This window comes from Microchirus variegatus (genome assembly GCF_963457635.1).
Source record: "Microchirus variegatus genome assembly, chromosome: 2".
NCBI lineage: Eukaryota > Metazoa > Chordata > Actinopteri > Pleuronectiformes > Soleidae > Microchirus > Microchirus variegatus.
Window position 1 is genome coordinate 29,194,361 of NC_139803.1, and position 20,924 is coordinate 29,215,284.

General features: G+C 36.8%; 1 protein-coding gene across 3 annotated transcripts in view; it reads left to right on the forward strand.

The window, feature by feature from the left end:
* The window catches only part of rps6ka1 (ribosomal protein S6 kinase a, polypeptide 1), a gene marked incomplete at its 5' end in the record, with an annotated part of 32,946 nt that extends 23,105 nt beyond the window's left edge, over nt 1-9,841 (forward strand). For 2 of the 3 annotated variants that reach the window (XM_083885941.1, XM_083885942.1), the window contains 20 exons: nt 1,531-1,647; nt 1,753-1,834; nt 3,214-3,294; nt 3,413-3,492; nt 3,664-3,770; nt 4,299-4,336; nt 4,743-4,885; nt 4,975-5,045; nt 5,141-5,229; nt 5,331-5,395; nt 5,483-5,585; nt 5,846-5,976; nt 6,236-6,361; nt 7,022-7,111; nt 7,208-7,366; nt 7,738-7,899; nt 7,989-8,065; nt 8,145-8,262; nt 8,353-8,490; nt 9,510-9,841. In XM_083885941.1, the coding sequence (XP_083742067.1) occupies nt 1,531-1,647; nt 1,753-1,834; nt 3,214-3,294; nt 3,413-3,492; nt 3,664-3,770; nt 4,299-4,336; nt 4,743-4,885; nt 4,975-5,045; nt 5,141-5,229; nt 5,331-5,395; nt 5,483-5,585; nt 5,846-5,976; nt 6,236-6,361; nt 7,022-7,111; nt 7,208-7,366; nt 7,738-7,899; nt 7,989-8,065; nt 8,145-8,262; nt 8,353-8,490; nt 9,510-9,632 (2,100 nt within the window). In that variant the 3' untranslated portion in view covers nt 9,633-9,841. Of the gene's footprint in view, nt 1-144; nt 304-1,530; nt 1,648-1,752; nt 1,835-3,213; nt 3,295-3,412; nt 3,493-3,663; nt 3,771-4,298; nt 4,337-4,742; nt 4,886-4,974; nt 5,046-5,140; nt 5,230-5,330; nt 5,396-5,482; nt 5,586-5,845; nt 5,977-6,235; nt 6,362-7,021; nt 7,112-7,207; nt 7,367-7,737; nt 7,900-7,988; nt 8,066-8,144; nt 8,263-8,352; nt 8,491-9,509 lie in introns of those variants that run through there. The other variant, XM_083885940.1, reaches the window with a different exon arrangement.
* Nucleotides 9,842-20,924: the final 11,083 nt, after the last annotated feature.

A 20,924-nucleotide genomic window follows, 5' to 3' on the forward strand; every position in this document is an offset into this window, starting at 1 on the left:
TTTTGTCTAAATATACCTGCAGTACCCACAGAATGAAGAGTAAACTGAGAGCAGGGCTGAGGCTGAAGTGTCCTCCTGCAAGGATGAGGTGAGTTGTGAGTCCTCGTGTGGGCAGGATGATGAAACGGTCCGAGCAATGCTGAGATGGACAAGGACAAGAGAAAGTTCAACTTTTTCAACTTGCTCGCCCTCTACCTGTCCAAGAAGAACAAGGCTTTGTCGAGCAGCTGCAGATCGACAGCTGCTGCGTCTGCGACAGACACCGACTCTGAGTCTGCACCTGCTCCAAGAAACACCTGGACGGTAACAAAGACGACTCTTATAGATATAAACGTGGAGCTGTTGTTGTTGTTGTTGTTGTTTTTCACGTTGCTAATTAAGATGCTGCAAAGTAGACGCTGCAAAGTGCACTGGAGACTTTTTTTTGTGGTTGCTTTAATATCCAGTGAGAAGCTGCAGCTGAGAGTTCGTGCACATTCAAACCAACTCTGGTTTCCTGTTGTCAGACACAGTCTTCAGGTTGAATGTGTTGTCAGTGGATTGTGATCATTTCTACAGCCACTGTCTGATTTTATCACATATCAGTTTACATCTTTGCGCTTTCCCACAGTCACAGAGGAGGAGTCGTATCAAACTGTTTTGTTTGACGAGTTCTAAAACACAAATATAAACTCCGTTTACTGTAGTATTAAATATGTACACAGGTATCTGCATCTGTTTGTATTCTATTTATTTGTATCACAGCTTCTGCAGTTTCACATGCCATTATTTTATTTGTTGCTCTCATCTCCAGAACGATCAATTAAAAATTCAAGACGTAAAACAGGCGAGATGTTTGTTCTCCAAAAATATTGAAATTAAACGTTTCATGAGAAGATGTTTTTTGTCTCCCCTTAAACCATAGTGTTAATTAAACTGTCTTTATGCTGCATAAGCGTATTACAGTGCAGGGTCGGGGGGGGATTTTGTGCATCGTGAGAAAAGTGTTGTTGTTGTTGTTGTCGTGTTGGTGAACTTCTGCAGGGTGTTGATGGTTCGTGGTTAAGGTTTGACACATCAGTCACCAGCAGCTCCACCCTGTGAACTCACACACACACACACACACACACACACACACACACACACACACACACACACACACACACACACACACACACACACACACACACACACACACACACACACATACACACACATTTGCATTTGCCCTTTCCAAAAGAGTGCACCAGTGGATTTTGGTGAAACTCTCAGTTTATGCTGCTTTTCCAGAAACCTCATTTAAAAAGAATAATAACACTCGCTACCCACAGGATATAATCACTCATTACTGACACACACACACACACACACTGCTCTGCTTCCTCTTTCTGATGAATTCTATTTTTGATGAACTGCTGTGTACAAAAATGACTGTGCATCACACAACAATCCGTACAAAACAAACCCACAGTATTTGTCACCGTTTCAGCCCATGATGAGTGTTTTATCACTGTTTTATCACAGTTTCTCCATCTGTTTTCCACTCCACAGGAAGATGGAGACATCAAGGAGATCAACATCACCCTTGTGGTCAAAGAGGGCTCAGAGAAGGCTGATGCCTCTCAGTTTGAGCTGCTCAAAGTTCTGGGACAAGGATCCTTTGGAAAGGTCATTCTCTTCTCTCCACCCTGCTGTTTGTTTACCCTGAGCCCGAAAGAACTCAGATCTCAGATTTATAATGTTTTTCTAATGTTTTTCTGTGCATACGTGCAGGTGTTCCTGGTACGAAAGGTGACGCCTCCGGACGACAACCAGCTCTATGCCATGAAGGTGCTGAAGAAGGCCACGCTCAAAGGTAATCGGAGATGGGAGCTGCTTGAAAATGCATGTATCATTTATTATTTATTGAGTTTTGAGAGAAAATCAGGAGAATTGATCTGAGACAAACCCTGAGTTGGAATCATGGGAATAAAACACAGCTTCTTTAATGGACATCCTGTGAGTGTGTGTTTATAAATCACATCCTCAGACTTTACAGTCAAAGTTATGATTCATTTTTATTGTGCAGAATTAGTTTTTGAGCCAAGCCAACTTTGACTTATTTCCAGACATTTTGAGTACTTTTGCTTAGGATTAAAGGTGCATTATGTAATAAATCTAAAGCAACTGGCCATAAAATCCTCCTAATATGTCACAGAGACTCAGGAATAATGTTCATATAACAAACTGAACTCACCAACAACAACAGCACAGCCAAAATATTTACATTAAAAAAAATATTTTGCAGACTGCAAATCATGTTTATGTTTAGAAATCATGTTTTGGCATGTGGCGCCACCTGCCGCCGTCTACCAATCATTGCAGTCAGTAGAGTCTCAGCTGCCGAGCAACCATGGGTTGCCAGTTACGTCAGAAAATGAAACCTAAAAGACCTCGGTATTTTGAATTTGAATGTAGTAACCGTTTTTGGCCACATTCTTACATATGGCACCTTCAAATTATAGTATATAGTAAAAAATAATAATTCAATCAGATTATTTATAGGTTGTGCTGAAGAAAGGACATACAACGCTCTATACTGCACATTCTTACGTCCTCTGTTTATACATTTTAACATAAAAGCAGCGTAAATGTCGGGTCAATGTGAAAACGGGGTTATTTTATGCTTGAACTTTAAAGACGACACCTTGTTGTTGTCGAGCTGCAGCTGTTTGATGCTTTCGAAAAGCTTTCACTACGATTTCTGTGGCGCTTTAGCTGCTTTTTTGAGCCTTAGTTTCACATAAATGGGTGTAGGCTTTTCCTGCAAGTGCATAAATACATACGCTGTCGACCACCACGGCTTACTGTGAGATTTCTTTCACAGTCGCACACTGGTGTGGTCGTATTCTTCATGATGAAGTCGCACCTCAAATAGTTTTTATTGACTGGAGTGCAGTAATATGTGGTATTGAATTAGTCATTATTTGAAAATGCAGCGTAGTTACGATTATAATTTACAAACACGACACATAAGCACACTCTATGTATCGAAATAAATAATTTTCTTCCATAATTTAAGTCTTTATATAAATAAATAAGGTATTGATCATTTGTTTTACTGTGCACACACTAAAACCATTCTTCTACTCTTCTGTTTTGACTTTTAAAATGAAATACGTTTCTAAATACTGACTCTTTACTCTCACATAATGGTGTCTGATTTAAATGTACACGCACACCTCTGTCCTTCAGTGCGAGACCGTGTGAGGACCAAGATGGAGAGGGACATTCTGGCAGAGGTCAATCATCCGTTTGTTGTCAAACTGCACTATGGTGAGTCGGCCTTTACGTCTCAAACCTAATATATAACTAATAATTCAGTCACTGTTTTAGTATTTTGTGCAGAACGTTCTCATCAGTTTGTGTTTCTTGATTCATTAAATATGTGTAGCATTCCAAACTGAAGGGAAGTTATACTTGATCCTGGACTTCCTCAGAGGAGGAGATCTCTTCACGAGACTCTCTAAAGAGGTGAGCGGGGCCACATCTTCATGTTTTCGGTCAAAATCAGCAGAAGCATTTTAGCTTTAGAGTCATGTTTGAGCTGTTTACTTCTTCTATTTGGGTAGACCAGTAATTATCATTCTTGGTAATAGACATTCATGTTTTTATTGTTTCACGTTCTCTCCTGATTCCTCTCAGGTGATGTTCACAGAGGAGGATGTGAAGTTTTATCTGGCAGAGCTGGCTTTAGGTCTGGATCACCTTCACAGTCTGGGCATCATTTACAGAGACCTGAAACCTGAGAAGTAAGAGCTTAAAGTCACAAACATACTTTTCACAGGATGACAAATCAAACTTTACTCTTCGTTGAATACATTCCTGTAATCTTCGTTTAAAAACTGTTTCTGAAGAGGTTTATTTTTTATTATTATTGGAGTAATAAGATGTGGACACACAGTGATGGGGTTTCAAAATTATATTATATTCGTTCATTTCCAAGAGCCCTTTGGAATTTTCTTTTTTATTTTCAATTTGCACTTCAAACACGCTGAATTATCCTTCCTCACAAACCTTGTTGAGTGGATCTTTGAAGCCTCTCATTATGAATGCAAACCTGCATCATTACACTTTTACAAAGGCCTTCGGAGTGTTTTTGATCCTGCAGCAACTCACATTTCTTTTTCTCCTGATGCTCATGGTTCACTAGTGCCACCACGTGTTATTTACCAATTATCAATTTATCTTAGATATTATATTATTACAGTAACTGCTGTGTGTTATTTCATGATTAATAAAATATTATCGCCTTCTAAGATGACTTTTTCCCCTTTTAGCATTCTCCTGGACGAGGAGGGTCACATCAAACTCACAGGTGAGTCTCCTCCTGCTCCTTCTCTCTCATGTACTTTGTTTGCATGACTTCAGAGGGCATTACATTCATTTCCTGGAGACTTACTCTAACCCTAGACCATAATTACTCACCGCACGATGACAGTTTTATCTTCGCTGCCTCGAGTTATCTGCATATGGGGCCAGTAAAATGTTCCCCCAGGTTAATTATTAGACTTTATTCTATTGTCGTCGTCTTTTATTTACCGCATGTCCTGGCCCCGCTGAACCAAAGGTGAACTTAGAAGAAGCAGTAAATCAGGAAAGTTGAGAGTGTGACAAATAGAAATGGGTTGTAAGGTGAAATATAAATTTAATGTAAGGTTTTTGGTAAATAAAAGACATTCTCATGCCGTAGTGCATTGACTGTGTTGTGCTTTTCTTTTCAGATTTTGGTTTGTGTAAAGAAGCCATCGATCATGAAAAGAAAGCTTACTCCTTCTGTGGCACTGTGGAGTACATGGCACCGGAGGTTGTGAACAGGCAGGGTCACATCCACAGCGCTGACTGGTGGTCATTTGGAGTACTAATGGTGAAAAAAAAAAAAAACTTTTAAGAGCGTAACAGCTCTGAGTGGAGCCCTAGACTTTAAATTAATGTGGTTTATTCTTCTTCTCGTAGTTTGAGATGTTGACAGGAGCTCTGCCGTTTCAAGGGAAGGACCGCAAAGAAACGATGAACCTCATTCTGAAGTGAGCGGAGAGTAAATCACACAGAAGCCACGAGCAGGAGAAGTAGTAAAAGAACCTCACTTGATTTGTGTCGTCTTGTCGTCTCCGTGTTTCAGGGCGCGTTTGGGAATGCCTCAGTTCCTGAGCGGAGAGTCTCAGTCTCTGCTGCGAGCTTTGTTCAAGAGGAACCCTGCAAACAGACTGGGTTAGACATGACAAACACAGATGGAAGCACAAATGCTGTTTGACACAAATGTGTTCTTAGATCTGGTTTGAGAGTCATTTGTGTAAATGTTGATGTTCCAGGATCTGGTGCCGACGGTGCCGAGGAGATCAAAAGACACTGTTTCTTCTCCACCATAGACTGGAATGTGAGTGTTTATGATAAGCGTTTTAAATGTATGCTCCGCACAAACCTTACAATGTCGGCTCCTTATTCAACTTTGTCTTCCTTTCAGAAACTATTCAGGAGAGAACTGAAGCCTCCGTTCAGGCCGGCTGTGGCTCGTCCAGATGATACTTTCTACTTTGACTCAGAGTTCACCTCACGCACACCTAAAGGTGAAACGTTAAGCCTGTTTAATTGAAAGATGTGTTTTCCTCCCTAAAAGAAGGATGTTTAAGTTTCTGAAAGTGCTTTAGGATCGTCAGGCCGCTGACGAAAAAGCTGATTTCCAAAATGTAAGGCAATTAGCGGTATAAAAAAAGGAGTTAAAAAGCCCGGTTCTGGTTTTATTGCAGTGGCTTTTTGATGAGCACAGTTTATATGACGACCAGTATCTTTTTATTTCCACACTTGACCTTGCATGATCACGTTACAGACTCTCCTGGCGTTCCACCAAGTGCCGGAGCTCACCAGCTCTTCAGAGGCTTCAGTTTCATCGCGTCCACTCTGCTGGAGGAGGAAGGTTTGCTGGAGCCGGTGCAGCCTCCGCCGCACCCAGTGGTCCAGGTGAGACTGCAGCGTCACTGTCTGCAAACACACAGACACACACACACGCCTGTTATGTTATGTGTCCATTGGTGAAGACATGAAGGGTTTAAGAGCTTGTTTTATGCCTGGCAGCATCAGAAAGTGCATGTAGTGAATCGACAGAGACTGTTTTTTTTTTTACTATAAGAGAGAGAACTTCTTGCCTCAGCTTCCCTTCTTCCTGTGTCAGCTCACGTCTCCACTTCACTGCCTCTCTCTCTAAACTCTTCCTCTGCAGCAGCTGCACGGGAAGAACCTGCTGTTCAGCGACGGCTACGTTTTGAAGGAAGACATCGGCATGGGCTCCTTCTCTGTGTGCAAGCGATGCGTCCACAAAACCACCAACACAGAGTACGCCGTCAAGGTGTGAACACGCTGCACGAATACAAACTGCAGGATCTGTGGTTCCTAAAATCAAATGTTTTAAAGGAAGTCGTGGTTCAATTTGAAGTTGTCAACATGAGTAGCAGCAGGAAATATTATAAGGTGTTCTCGATAATGGGGGTCAGTAGGAATTGGCGGCTAAAAACGTTTGATAACCATTAAGTATTATTTATAGATTCAGAAATTGTGGGGTAAAAGCATAAGTGAACTTCTGCAGCAGTGTGTGGAGGAAAAAAACATCTTCAGATATATTTAAATATGTAAATAGTGTTGGGCTTAAGTTTTATTTTGCCATTGACGATTGTTCATCGAGTGCACATTTGCATGTTCATTCTAAGTTTAAAAAACCAAAGTCATTAAAGTGGTTTACTCGTTTAATATCAACACACTTAGTGCATCACTTTGAATATGAAAGTGCGAATTAAGTCGAGGCCACTTTTGTGATTTTACTGCTCCAAGATAAAAAAAACAAAAAAACAAGAGTGACACTAGGTGTCACACACTGTCTACTCTGAGGTGTTTGACCCCCAAATCATACATTCTTGGGCTGGCCCTGGGTTAAAAAGTACAAAAAAACATTTATGGAGCTTATATTGAATGTAAAGCATCATGTGTCTTTTTCTTTTTGTGTGTGTGACAGATGATTGATAAGACCAGTACGGACCCGTCTGAAGAGATCGAGATTCTTCTTCGATATGGACAGCACCCTAACATCATAACACTGAAGGACGTGAGTGCAGCGGAGGCACACGTGTGTGGATCACACACTGTTGGCTGCTCTGTGATAACGTGTGTATGTGTGTGTCTGTTTGTTTGCGTGTCTCAGGTGTACGACAACAGTAAGCAGGTGTACATGGTGACGGAGCTGATGCGCGGCGGTGAGCTGCTGGATCGCATCCTCAAACAAAAGTTCTTCTCGGAGCGAGAGGCGAGCGCCGTGCTTCACACCATCACCAAGACTGTGGAGTACCTGCATTCACAGGGGGTGAGCAAAGACGTTTCTGAGTGAATAATCTGCAGACATTAGTGTTCTTTTCTATATTAAAAATCGTAAAAGTGGGGGAGAAATAAATGAGCAAAGTCACTTTGACACTTCAGACCTGACAGGTGATTTATGAAGGGCAGCAGAGTGTGAAGTGTTTGGATAAGAAATGCCATCACAAAGAAATACACAAAAGGCTCTAGTTTCATTTTAACAATTTGTTATTCTTGACTTGTCAGTGCGTAAACTATTCAGAGGCTTTTCCTGCTGTGCTCACTGTCGGAGGACGTCGGGTTGTGTCAGCGTCAGCGTCCCCGTGTGTTGTCACAGCAGATACTTTGACATTTATGGCCGACCTGTGTAAATCTCCCCAGGTGGTTCACAGAGACCTGAAACCAAGCAACATCCTCTACGTCGACGAGTCGGGGAACCCGGAGTCGATCAGGATCTGCGACTTTGGCTTCGCGAAGCAGCTGCGCGCCAACAACGGCCTGCTGATGACCCCGTGCTACACCGCTAACTTTGTGGCCCCCGAGGTGAGACGATCACATGACATCAGAGTCGAGAACGACAACCAAAAACGACACCACATCACCGTGTTTCTCTGTCTCCGACTGCGATGCAGGTGTTGAAGCGTCAGGGCTACGATGAAGGATGTGACATTTGGAGTTTGGGAGTGTTGCTGTACACCATGCTGGCTGGGTAAAAGGAAACACTCAAACACAACTGACTCACACAACTGCTCTCATCTCTCTAACTCTCTCTAACTCAAATTTGCCAGTTTCACTCCATTTGCCAATGGGCCTGAGGACACACCCAATGAGATCCTGAACAGGATAGGCCACGGACACTTCAGCCTGACCGGAGGAAACTGGGACACTGTGTCAGAGGCTGCCAAGGTACAGATTCTCCACATTCTCCTCAACCTTACATCTGTTCCTGAGATATCCCCCCCCATCAGTGTCATAGCTGAGGTTTGCTCTCTTTAGGACCTCGTGTCCAAGATGCTTCACGTGGATCCTCATCAGAGACTGACTGCCAAACAGGTCCTCAGGCACCCATGGATTGTCCAGAGAGACAAACTCCCCAACAGTCAGCTCCCACATCAGGACCCCAAACTGGTCAAGGTAACAGATAGATAGATAGATAGATAGATAGATAGATAGATAGATAGATAGATAGATAGATAGATAGATAGATAGATAGATAGATAGATAGATAGATAGATAGATAGATAGATAGATAGATAGATTTGACTTGACTTTATTGATCCCTTGAGATGACTCCCTCGGGGAAATTAGATAGATAGATAGATAGATAGATAGATAGATAGATAGATAGATAGATAGATAGATAGATAGATAGATAGATAGATAGATAGATAGATAGATAGATAGACTTGACTTAATTGATCCCTTGAGATTACTTTCTTGGGGAAAATAGATAGATAGATAGATAGATAGATAGATAGATAGATAGATAGATAGATAGATAGATAGATAGATAGATAGATAGATAGATAGATAGATAGATAGATAGATAGATAGATTTGACTTGACTTTATTGATCCCTTGAGATGACTCCCATGGGGAAATTAGATAGATAGATAGATAGATAGATAGATAGATAGATAGATAGATAGATAGATAGATAGATAGACTTGACTTAATTGATCCCTTGAGATTACTTTCTTGGGGAAAATAGATAGATAGATAGATAGATAGATAGATAGATAGATAGATAGATAGATAGATAGATAGATAGATAGATAGATAGATAGATTTGACTTGACTTTATTGATCCCTTGAGATGACTCCCATGGGGAAATTAGATAGATAGATAGATAGATAGATAGATAGATAGATAGATAGATAGATAGATAGATAGACAGACTTGACTTAATTGATCCCTTGAGATTACTTTCTTGGGGAAATTAGATAGATAGATAGATAGATAGATAGATAGATAGATAGATAGATAGATAGATAGATAGATAGATAGATAGATAGATAGATAGATAGATAGATAGACTTGACTTTATTGATCCCTTGAGATGACTCTCAGGGAAATTAGATGGATAGATAACTGAATCTGAAGTGTGTTAAGGCTTTGTCACAGTTTCATCAGTTATTTTGTCTGTTTTCAGGGTGCAATGGCCGCCACCTACTTAGCCTTGAAGAACTCCCAGCCGCCTCCGGAGCTGAAGCCGATCGAGAGCTCGTTCTTAGCCCAGCGGCGCGTCAAGAAGCTTCCCTCGACCTCTCTGTAGAGACTCCTCGCGAGCAGTCGTCTCACTGGAGACTGACCTAAACCAACCAACCAACCAACCATCCAGACAAGCCTGCTCGGGGACTCACTCTTCGCACATCACTACCAGCCAAGGAACATTGACTGTGGTCCCGCCCTCGTTCTTGTGACCTCAGTTGTCCCCGCGCTCGCTGTCATCGTCCTTGTCCACGCTGGACAGCTGCTGTCCGTCAGTCTCCTTGGACAAAAAAAAGACCAAAAAGATGGATGGGGTGAAGAGGGCAAAAATGAGTGGGTGCTGGGTTTTGGCAGATGTATTAGTCACTTGTGTGTATGTATGTGTGTGTGTGTGCGTGTGTGCATGAGCTGCCAAAAGAATTGACGCAGCCACGTTTTCTTTTCATGATGAAAGTTTCCTCTTCTCGGTCGTCATTGCTCTTGCTGCACGCCTGTCTGTCGGCTCTTGTTCGTCTTCCTGTTCTTCTTTTGTAAACTTGATGAGCTTTATATTTGCGCTCGTGCTGCCAAATCCACCTGTGTTCGCCGCCGCAGAGGCCACAGTATTGTTCAGCTGCTGTTATAAATGTCTTTAAAAGAGCATTTTCAAGATAAATATGAAACATTTCTGCCATCAATGCCTCTTTGGCTTTGGTACATCCAGAAAACAGGGATTCTGGGAAATGTCAGAAGCTGATCATTTGTTTGTTTGTTAGTTCTGGGTTTAAGTCACTCTACGCTCTCTTCTTCTAAAGTATGTTTCTTTTTGTTTTTTTTGTTTTTTTTTAATGAGAGGGTGTATATGTGTGTGTTGCAGTTGCATGACGTCATCTCTGAGTGTGTGTGTGAGTGTGTGTGTGTGTGTCTTGCAGGATGCTGCATGGTCCGGTGATGTGCTGATGTCATGTAGCTTCCCTGTTTCCTCTCCTCTCTCCTCTCTGCTTGGTCCTGCTGGCAAATATTTGAGATGTCTGTTATTTTTATTACGATAAAAACTAGTAAAAAAAAAAAAAAATCGGTGGCTTTCTGTGAAAGAAAACTTGCCCAAAGGAACAATTGTGGCATGTTCAGCTTCTATATTTGCTTTGTTTTCTTTTTGTTTGACTGTGTTTCTTGGATAATGCATATTATTGGATGCCGTTTCATGTGTTGGCTGCTTTTGTTGTTGATCGTTTTTTTTTTGTTGTTGTTGTTTTTCTCAAAAGAAAAAAAGTGGTGATTTAAAAACCAGTGAAAGACAAGCTGAGCGCATCACAATCTGTGAACGTATACATCGTATACACCGTACAGGTCTCTTCTTCTGTTCTGCAGAGATGATCTTTGAGCACTTGATCTCAACCTCTCTGTCCTTTAAAATTCTCTCTGTCGAGTCACTGGTTCTAATGGCACAGATCTACTCTCAGTCTGGAGTTTCTCCAGCAGCCTCTTCCATTCATTGGTTATGATTAAGGAGCTTAACTCTTTGCCTTGTTTCTAACCCTGAATTTGAGACACCTCCAGAAGAGTAAATGTCACTGTCACTGTAAAGTAGGTCCTGCTTCTTTCTGCTCGGTGCCTAAAGGCCTTACACGTGAGGAACACAAGCCAAGCAGCCGGAAGATGCTGTACATGTGTAGAAGGGAAGACCTGTACTGTGGCTACATCATCTATCAAGCAGCTGTCTTACCTCAAAAAGGGATCAAAGTTATATTCCAATTATTTGTTTGGTGGCAAAACTCTCTCTCCTTTGACTAAATTTATGGTAAGATGTTATTGTATGATAAAGATGAAGATTTTTATATCTTACAAATATTAAAAATTCAGTTGCTACAACAAACTGTCCACCCTCAGATAAATCATCGACTGTCTCTTAACCGTTCACACACACTCTCTAACCTCATGCTTTGAATTTATTTACTTTACAGATAAAAGTTAAAGTAATTTATAGATGGAGATGTCTGTACGAGAGCGTCACAGCAGGTTCTGTTGCACAGTGTGAGCTCATATCATCTTTAAATTCTACCTGCTGTTGTGTCTCTGTAAGCACAGCAGTGAGCGCTTACATAACAGTTACCCGGGCACTGAAGCTCCTGCTGCATCTGTGTTCCTCTAAAACACTGGAAATACACACTGGCCTGTTCTCCATCATGTACAAGACTATTTTTACATTTACACAGTATATTCCCAGCGGTTTATGTTTCATGTCATTTGACGTCATTGTAATTCTCACTGCGATGGATGACTTCCTGCACACACACACACACACACACACATACTGCAGCACAGGGACTACAGATATTGATTAGAGAACCGTGGAGAAACAGCTTCATCACTGCCATCTGTCCCACAGCTGAAAACAAAGGGAAGTTCTGCAGTTTTTCTCCAGCTTCTGTCTCCTGGTTTTACTTCAGTTATCAGCTGAAGCTGCTGCTCTAACGGATGTCGAATTTTCTTCACAGTTCCGAACAGCGACAGTGTGTAAGGGGGCGAATGTGAGAGTGGATGAAGATCCTTGTCTGGTCTGTGAAGGAGGACACTGTCCAGGCCTGAATAATTTAGTAGAAGTTGCTCTCTAATTCAAGAGGGCCTTATGATCTTAAATCTGAATCTCTTTTTTTTGTGTTGTTCTAGCTGCTGTGAGTTATGGCTGCAAACCATTCCCTGAGGTTTTTTGCATATGCAAGCACAAAAGGGATCTTACTCTGGCTCTGTACAGCACATGTTTCCAAGGGTAATTTATCATTTTTATGTTGACAAAATGCTTAGCTATTATTCATTCTAACCTCATAACCACGCACAAACACAATGTCAGCGGTTCTACATAAAACACACACAATACAATTCATGGCTCCTGGAAAACAGTGGTACATAGGCCGATCTAAAAGATAAATCATGAAGTCTTCCACGTGTCAAGTACACACTGGCATCCTCTTCTTACAATCATAAATTATTTATACACTTATATTAAATGGACTCAAATGAAATAACACAACATATGTATGCCATTAATAAAATCAAAAGTTTCCGTGTTATTCTATACCCAGTCCGGTAACGATTTACAATAGTAATATAATGTAAATATATAATATATAATAATAATCATTTACTGAAGATGTGCTGTGTATGTCATAAGGTTAGCCCTTACCTAACCTTATGTAAGTTATTAATTAACATTAGTAACCTGACCTAACCCTTAATAAGTGCCTCATTGGCATTAATTATCCATAGTTAACCATTACTGTATGCTTTTTGGACCGTTATTGTAAAGTGTAAACATGTATCCTTTAGAAAATGCATAACAGTTGAAAATAAGCATTACTTAAACACTATTAGTTGAAATGTGGTTGAAGAAATGACATATAAAGTATTTTACACATTTTATTTAAAACACATTAAAACAAATATTAACAGATAACTTCTCAACTTTGAGCAAACATGAACATCTGATCTCTTATTTAGTTAAGAACATGAAAAAAACTACTTTTAACATGTTATTGTTCCTAATAATATGATCATGTTAGCGTCTGCAGGTTAATTTTAATATTTTATGATTATTATATTATGTCATATGTCATACTATCCTATTTCGTCCAAAATTTGATGAAAACGTCACGCTATACTATGTGGTCCAAAATTTGACAAAAAAGATTTTGGTCCAAAATTTGACAAAAAAGATTTTGGTCCAAAATTTGACAAAAACGTGATACTATACTATATCGTCCAAAATTTGACCATTTTATTGAAGGAAAAATTTTGGTTCAAAATTTGACAAAAACGTCATACTATACTATGTCGTCCAAAATCTGACAATCTTTTTGAAAAATATTTTTTTGGTCCAAAACTTGACAAAGAAGTCATAATATACTATGTAGTACGTCATACTATGCTATGTCGTCCAAAATGTGACCATTTTATGAAAAAAAAATTGGTCCAAAATTTGACAAAAACGTCATACTATACTATGTCGTCCAAAATCTGACAATCTTTTTGAAGAATATTTTTTTGGTCCAAAACTTGACAAAGAAGTCATAATATACTATGTAGTACGTCATACTATGCTATGTCGTCCAAAATGTGACAATTTCTTTGAAAAACATTTTTTTGGTCCAACACTTGACAAAAATGTCATACTATACTACGTCGTTCAAAATGTGACAATCTTTTTAAAAAATATTTTTTTGGTCCAAAACTTGACAAAGAAGTCATAATATACTATGTAGTACGTCATACTATGCTATGTCGTCCAAAATGTGACCATTTTTTGAAAAAAAAGTTTGGGTCCAAAATTTGACAAAAACGTCATACTATACTATGTCGTCCAAAATCTGACAATCTTTTTGAAGAATATTTTTTTGGTCCAAAACTTGACAAAGAAGTCATAATATACTATGTAGTACGTCATACTATGCTATGTCGTCCAAAATGTGACAATTTCTTTGAAAAACATTTTTTTGGTCCAACACTTGACAAAAATGTCATACTATACTACGTCGTTCAAAATGTGACAATCTTTTTAAAAAATATTTTTTTGGTCCAAAACTTGACAAAGAAGTCATAATATACTATGTAGTACGTCATACTATGCTATGTCGTCCAAAATGTGACCATTTTTTGAAAAAAAAGTTTGGGTCCAAAATTTGACAAAAACGTCATACTATACTATGTCATCCAAAATCTGACAATCTTTTTGAAGAATATTTTTTTGGTCCAAAACTTGACAAAGAAGTCATAATATACTATGTAGTACATCATACTATGCTATGTCGTCCAAAATGTGACAATTTCTTTGAAAAACATTTTTTTGGTCCAACACTTGACAAAAATGTCATACTATACTACGTCGTTCAAAATGTGACAATCTTTTTAAAAAATATTTTTTTGGTCCAAAACTTGACAAAGAAGTCATAATATACTATGTAGTACGTCATACTATGCTATGTCGTCCAAAATGTGACCATTTTTTCAAAAAAAATTGGGTCCAAAATTTGACAAAAACGTCATACTATACTATGTCATCCAAAATCTGACAATCTTTTTGAAAAATATTTTTTTGGTCCAAAACTTGACAAAGAAGTCATAATATACTATGTAGTACGTCATACTATACTATGTCGTCCAAAATGTGACCATTTTTTGAAAAAAAAAATGTGGTCCAAAATTTGACAAAAACGTCATACTATACTATGTAGTATGTCATACTATGCTATGTCGTCCAAAATGTGACCATTTTTTGAAAAAAAATTTGGGTCCAAAATTTGACAAAAACGTCATACTATTTATACTATGTCGTCCAAAATGTGACAATCTTTTTGAAAAATATTTTTTTGGTCCAAAACTTGACAAAGAAGTCATAATATACTATGTAGTACGTCCTACTATACTATGTCGTCCAAAATCTGACCATTTTTTTGAAAAACTTTTTTTGGTCTAAAACTTGACAAAAACGTCATACTATACTATGTAGTACGTCATACTATACTATGTCTCCAAAATGTGACAATTTTAGGAAAAAAAAGAATTGGGTCCAAAATTTGACAAAAACGACATACTATACTATGTCGTCCAAAATCTGACCATTTTTTTGAAAAGCGTTTTTTTGGTCTAAAACTTGACAAAAACGTCATACTATACTATGTAGTACGTCATACTATACTATGTCTCCAAAATGTGACCATTTTTGGAGAAAAAAAATTGGGTCCAAAATTTGACAAAAACGACATACTATACTATGTCGTCCAAAATCTGACCATTTTTTTGAAAAACGTTTTTATGGTCCAAATCTTGACAAAAACGTCATAATATACTATGTAGTACATCATACTATACTATGTCTCCAAAAGTGACAATTTTAGGAAACAAAAGAATTGGGTCCAAAATTTGACAAAAACGACATACTATACTATGTCGTCCAAAATCTGACCATTTTTTTGAAAAGCGTTTTTTTGGTCTAAAACTTGACAAAAACGTCATACTATACTATGTAGTACGTCATACTATACTATGTCTCCAAAATGTGACAATTTTAGGAAAAAAAAGAATTGGGTCCAAAATTTGACAAAAACGACATACTATACTATGTCGTCCAAAATCTGACCATTTTTTTGAAAAGCGTTTTTTTGGTCTAAAACTTGACAAAAACGTCATACTATACTATGTAGTACGTCATACTATACTATGTCTCCAAAATGTGACCATTTTTGGAGAAAAAAAATTGGGTCCAAAATTTGACAAAAACGACATACTATACTATGTCGTCCAAAATCTGACCATTTTTTTGAAAAACGTTTTTATGGTCCAAATCTTGACAAAAACGTCATAATATACTATGTAGTACATCATACTATACTATGTCTCCAAAAGTGACAATTTTAGGAAACAAAAGAATTGGGTCCAAAATTTGACAAAAACGACATACTATACTATGTCGTCCAAAATCTGACCATTTTTTTGAAAAGCGTTTTTTTGGTCTAAAACTTGACAAAAACGTCATACTATACTATGTAGTACGTCATACTATACTATGTCTCCAAAATGTGACCATTTTTGGAGAAAAAAAATTGGGTCCAAAATTTGACAAAAACGACATACTATACTATGTCGTCCAAAATCTGACCATTTTTTTGAAAAAACGTTTTTATGGTCTATAACTTGACAAAAACGTCATACTATACTATGTAGTACGTCATACTATACTATGTCTCCAAAATGTGACCATTTTTGGAGAAAAAAATTGGGTCCAAAATTTGACAAAAACGACATACTATACTATGTCGTCCAAAATCTGACCATTTTTTTGAAAAACGTTTTTTTGGTCTAAAACTTGACAAAAATGTCATACTATACTATGTAGTAAGTAATACTATACTATGTCTCCAAAATGTGACCATTTTTGGAGGAAGAAAATTGGGTCCAAAATTTGACAAAAACGACATACTATACTATGTCGTCCAAAATCTGACCATTTTTTTGAAAAACGTTTTTTTTGGTCTAAAACTTGACAAAAACGTCATAATATACTATGTAGTATGTCACACTATCCAATGTCTCCAAAATGTGACCATTTTTGGAGAAAAAACAATTTGGTCCAAAATTTGACAAAAACGACATACTATACTATGTCGTCCAAAATCTGACCATTTTTTTTTGAAAAAACGTTTTTATGGTCTAAAACTTGACAAAAACGTCATACTATACTATGTAGTACGTCATACTATACTATGTCTCCAAAATGTGACCATTTTTGGAGAAAAAAAATTGGGTCCAAAATTTGACAAAAACGACATACTATTCTATGTCGTCCAAAATCTGACCATTTTTTTGAAAAACTTTTTTTGGTCCAAATCTTGACAAAAACGTCATAATATACTATGTAGTACGTCATACTATACTATGTCTCCAAAATGTGACCATTTTTGGAGAAAAAAAATTGGGTCCAAAATTTGACAAAAACGACATACTATACTATGTCGTCCAAAATCTGACCATTTTTTTTGAAAAAACGTTTTTTGGTCTAAAACTTGACAAAAACGTCATACTATACTATGTAGTACGTCATACTATACTATGTCTCCAAAATGTGACCATTTTTGGAGAAAAAAAATGTGGTCCAAAATTTGACAAAAACGACATACGATACTATGTCGTCCATAATCTGACCATTTTTTTGAAAAACGTTTTTTGGTCCAAATCTTGACAAAAACGTCATACTATACTATGTAGTACATCATACTGTACTATGTCTCCCAAATGTGACCATTTATGGAGAAAAAAGATTTGGTCCAAAATTTGACAAAAACGACATACTATACTATGTCGTCCAAAATCTGACCATTTTTTTGAAAAACGTTTTTTTGGTCTAAAACTTGACAAAAACGTCATAATATACTATGTAGTATGTCACACTATCCTATGTCTCCAAAATGTGACCATTTTTGGAGAAAAAAAATTTGGTCCAGAATTTGACAAAAACGACATACTATACTATGTCGTCCAAAATCTGACCATTTTTAAAAAAAAAACATTTTTATGGTCTAAAACTTGACAAAAACGTCATACTATACTATGTCCTCCGAAATCTGACCATTTTTTTGAAAAACGTTTTTTGGTCTAAAACTTGACAAAAACGTCATACTATACTATACTATGTAGTACGTCATACTATACTCTGTCTCCAAAATGTGACCATTTTTGGAGAAAAAAATTGGGTCCAAAATTTGACAAAAACGACATACTATACTATGTCGTCCAAAATCTGACCATTTTTTTGAAAAACTTTTTTTGGTCTAAAACTTGACAAAAACGTCATACTATACTATGTCTCCAAAATGTGACCATTTTTGGAGAAAAAAAATTGGGTCCAAATTTGACAAAAACGACATACTATACTATGTCGTCCAAAATCTGACCATTTTTTTGAAAAACGTTTTTTGGTCTAAAACTTGACAAAAACGTCATACTATGACCATTTTTGGAGAAAAAAAATTGGGTCCAAAATTTGACAAAAACGACATACTATACTATGTCGTCCAAAATCTGACAATTTTTCTGAAAAACTTTTTTTGGTCCAAATCTTGACAAAAACTTCATAATATACTATGTAGTACGTCATACTATACTATGTCTCCAAAATGTGACCATTTTTGGAGAAAAAAAATTGGGGCCAAAATTTGACAAAAACGACATACTATACTATGTCGTCCAAAATCTGACCATTTTTTTGAAAAAACGTTTTTATGGTCTAAAACTTGACAAAAACGTCATACTATACTATGTAGTACGTCATACTATACTATGTCTCCAAAATGTGACCATTTTTGGAGAAAAAAAGGTTGGGTCCAAAATTTGACAAAAACGACATACTAAACTATGTCGTCCAAAATCTGACCATTTTTTTGAAAAACGTTTTTTTGGTCTAAAACTTGACAAAAACGTCATACTATACTATGTAGTACGTCATACTATACTATGTCTCCAAAATGTGACCATTTTTGGAGAAAAAAACGGGGTCCAAAATTTGACAAAAACGACATACTATACTATGTCGTCCAAAATCTGACCATTTTTTTGAAAAACTTTTTTTGGTCTAAAACTTGACAAAAACGTCATACTATACTATGTCTCCAAAATGTGACCATTTTTGGAGAAAAAAAATTGGGTCCAAAATTTGACAAAAACGACATACTATACGATGTCGTCCAAAATCTGACCATTTTTTTGAAAAACGTTTTTGGTCTAAAACTTGACAAAAACGTCATACTATGACCATTTTTGGAGAAAAAAAATTGGGTCCAAAATTTGACAAAAACGACATACTATACTATGTCGTCCAAAATCTGACCATTTTTTTGAAAAACGTTTTTTTGGTCTAAAACTTGACAAAAATGTCATACTATACTATTTAGTACGTCATACTATACTATGTCTCCAAAATGTGACCATTTTTGGAGAAAAAAACATGTGGTCCAAAATTTGACAAAAACGACATACTATACTATGTCGTCCAAAATCTGACCATTTTTTTGAAAAACTTTTTTTTGTCCAAATCTTGACAAAAACGTCATACTAAACTATGTAGTACGTCATACTATACTATGTCTCCCAAATATGACCATTTTTGGAGAAAAAAAATTGGGTCCAAAATTTGACAAAAACGACATACTATACTATGTCGTCCAAAATCTGACCATTTTTTTGAAAAAACGTTTTTATGGTCTAAAACTTGACAAAAACGTCATACTATACTATGTAGTACGTCATACTCTACTATGTCTCCAAAATGTGACCATTTTTGGAGAAAAAAAATTGGGTCCAAAATTTGACAAAAACGACATACTATACTATGTCGTCCAAAATCTGACCATTTTTCTGAAAAACTTTTTTTGGTCCAAATCTTGACAAAAACGTCATACTATACTATGTAGTACGTCATACTATACTATGTCTCCAAAATGTGACCATTTTTGGAGAAAAAAAAGTTGGGTCCAAAATTTGACAAAAACGACATACTATACTATGTCGTCCAAAATCTGACCATTTTTTTGAAAAAACGTTTTTATGGTCTAAAACTTGACAAAAACGTCATACTATACTATGTAGTACGTCATACTATACTATGTCTCCAAAATGTGACCATTTTTGGAGAAAAAAAATTGGGTCCAAAATTTGACAAAAACGACATACTAAACTATGTCGTCCAAAATCTGATAATTTTTTTGAAAAACGTTTTTTTGGTCTAAAACTTGACAAAAACGTCATACTATACTATTAAGTACGTCATACTATACTATGTCTCCAAAATGTGACCATTTTTGGAGAAAAAAAATTGGGTCCAAAATTTGACAAAAACGACATACTATACTGTCGTCCAAAATCTGACCATTTTTTTGAAAAAACTTTTTTTTGTCCAAATCTTGACAAAAACGTCATACTATACTATGTAGTACGTCATACTATACTATGTCTCCAAAATGTGACCATTTTTGGAGAAAAAAATTTGGTCCAAAATTTGACAAAAACGACATATATACTATGTCGTCCAAAATCTGACCATTTTTTTGAAAAACGTTTTTTTGGTCTAAAACTTGACAAAAACGTCATACTATACTATGTCGTCCAAAATGTGACAATTTTTTTGAATAAAATTTTTTGGTCCAACACCTGACAAAAATGTCATACTATACTATGTCGTCCAAAATGTGACAATCTTTTTGAAAAATATTTTTTTGGTCCAAAACTTGACAAAGAAGTCATAATATACTATGTAGTACGTCATACTATGCTATGTCGTCCAAAATGTGACAATTTTTTGAAAAAAAGATTTGGGTCCAAAATTTGACAAAAACGTCATACTATACTATGTCGTCCAAAATCTGACAATCTTTTTGAAAAATATTTTTTTGGTCCAAAACTTGACAAAGAAGTCATAATATACTATGTAGTACGTCATACTATGCTATGTCGTCCAAAATGTGACAATTTTTTGAAAAAAAGATTTGGGTCCAAAATTTGACAAAAACGTCATACTATACTATGTCGTCCAAAATCTGACAATCTTTTTGAAAAATATTTTTTTGGTCCAAAACTTGACAAAGAAGTCATAATATACTATGTAGTACGTCATACTATGCTATGTCGTCCAAAATGTGACCATTTTATGAAGAAAAAAATTGGTCCAAAATTTGACAAAAACGTCATACTATACTATGTCGTCCAAAATCAGACAATCTTTTTGAAGAATATTTTTTTGGTCCAAAACTTGACAAAGAAGTCATAATATACTATGTAGTACGTCATACTATGCTATGTCGTCCAAAATGTGACAATTTCTTTGAAAAACATT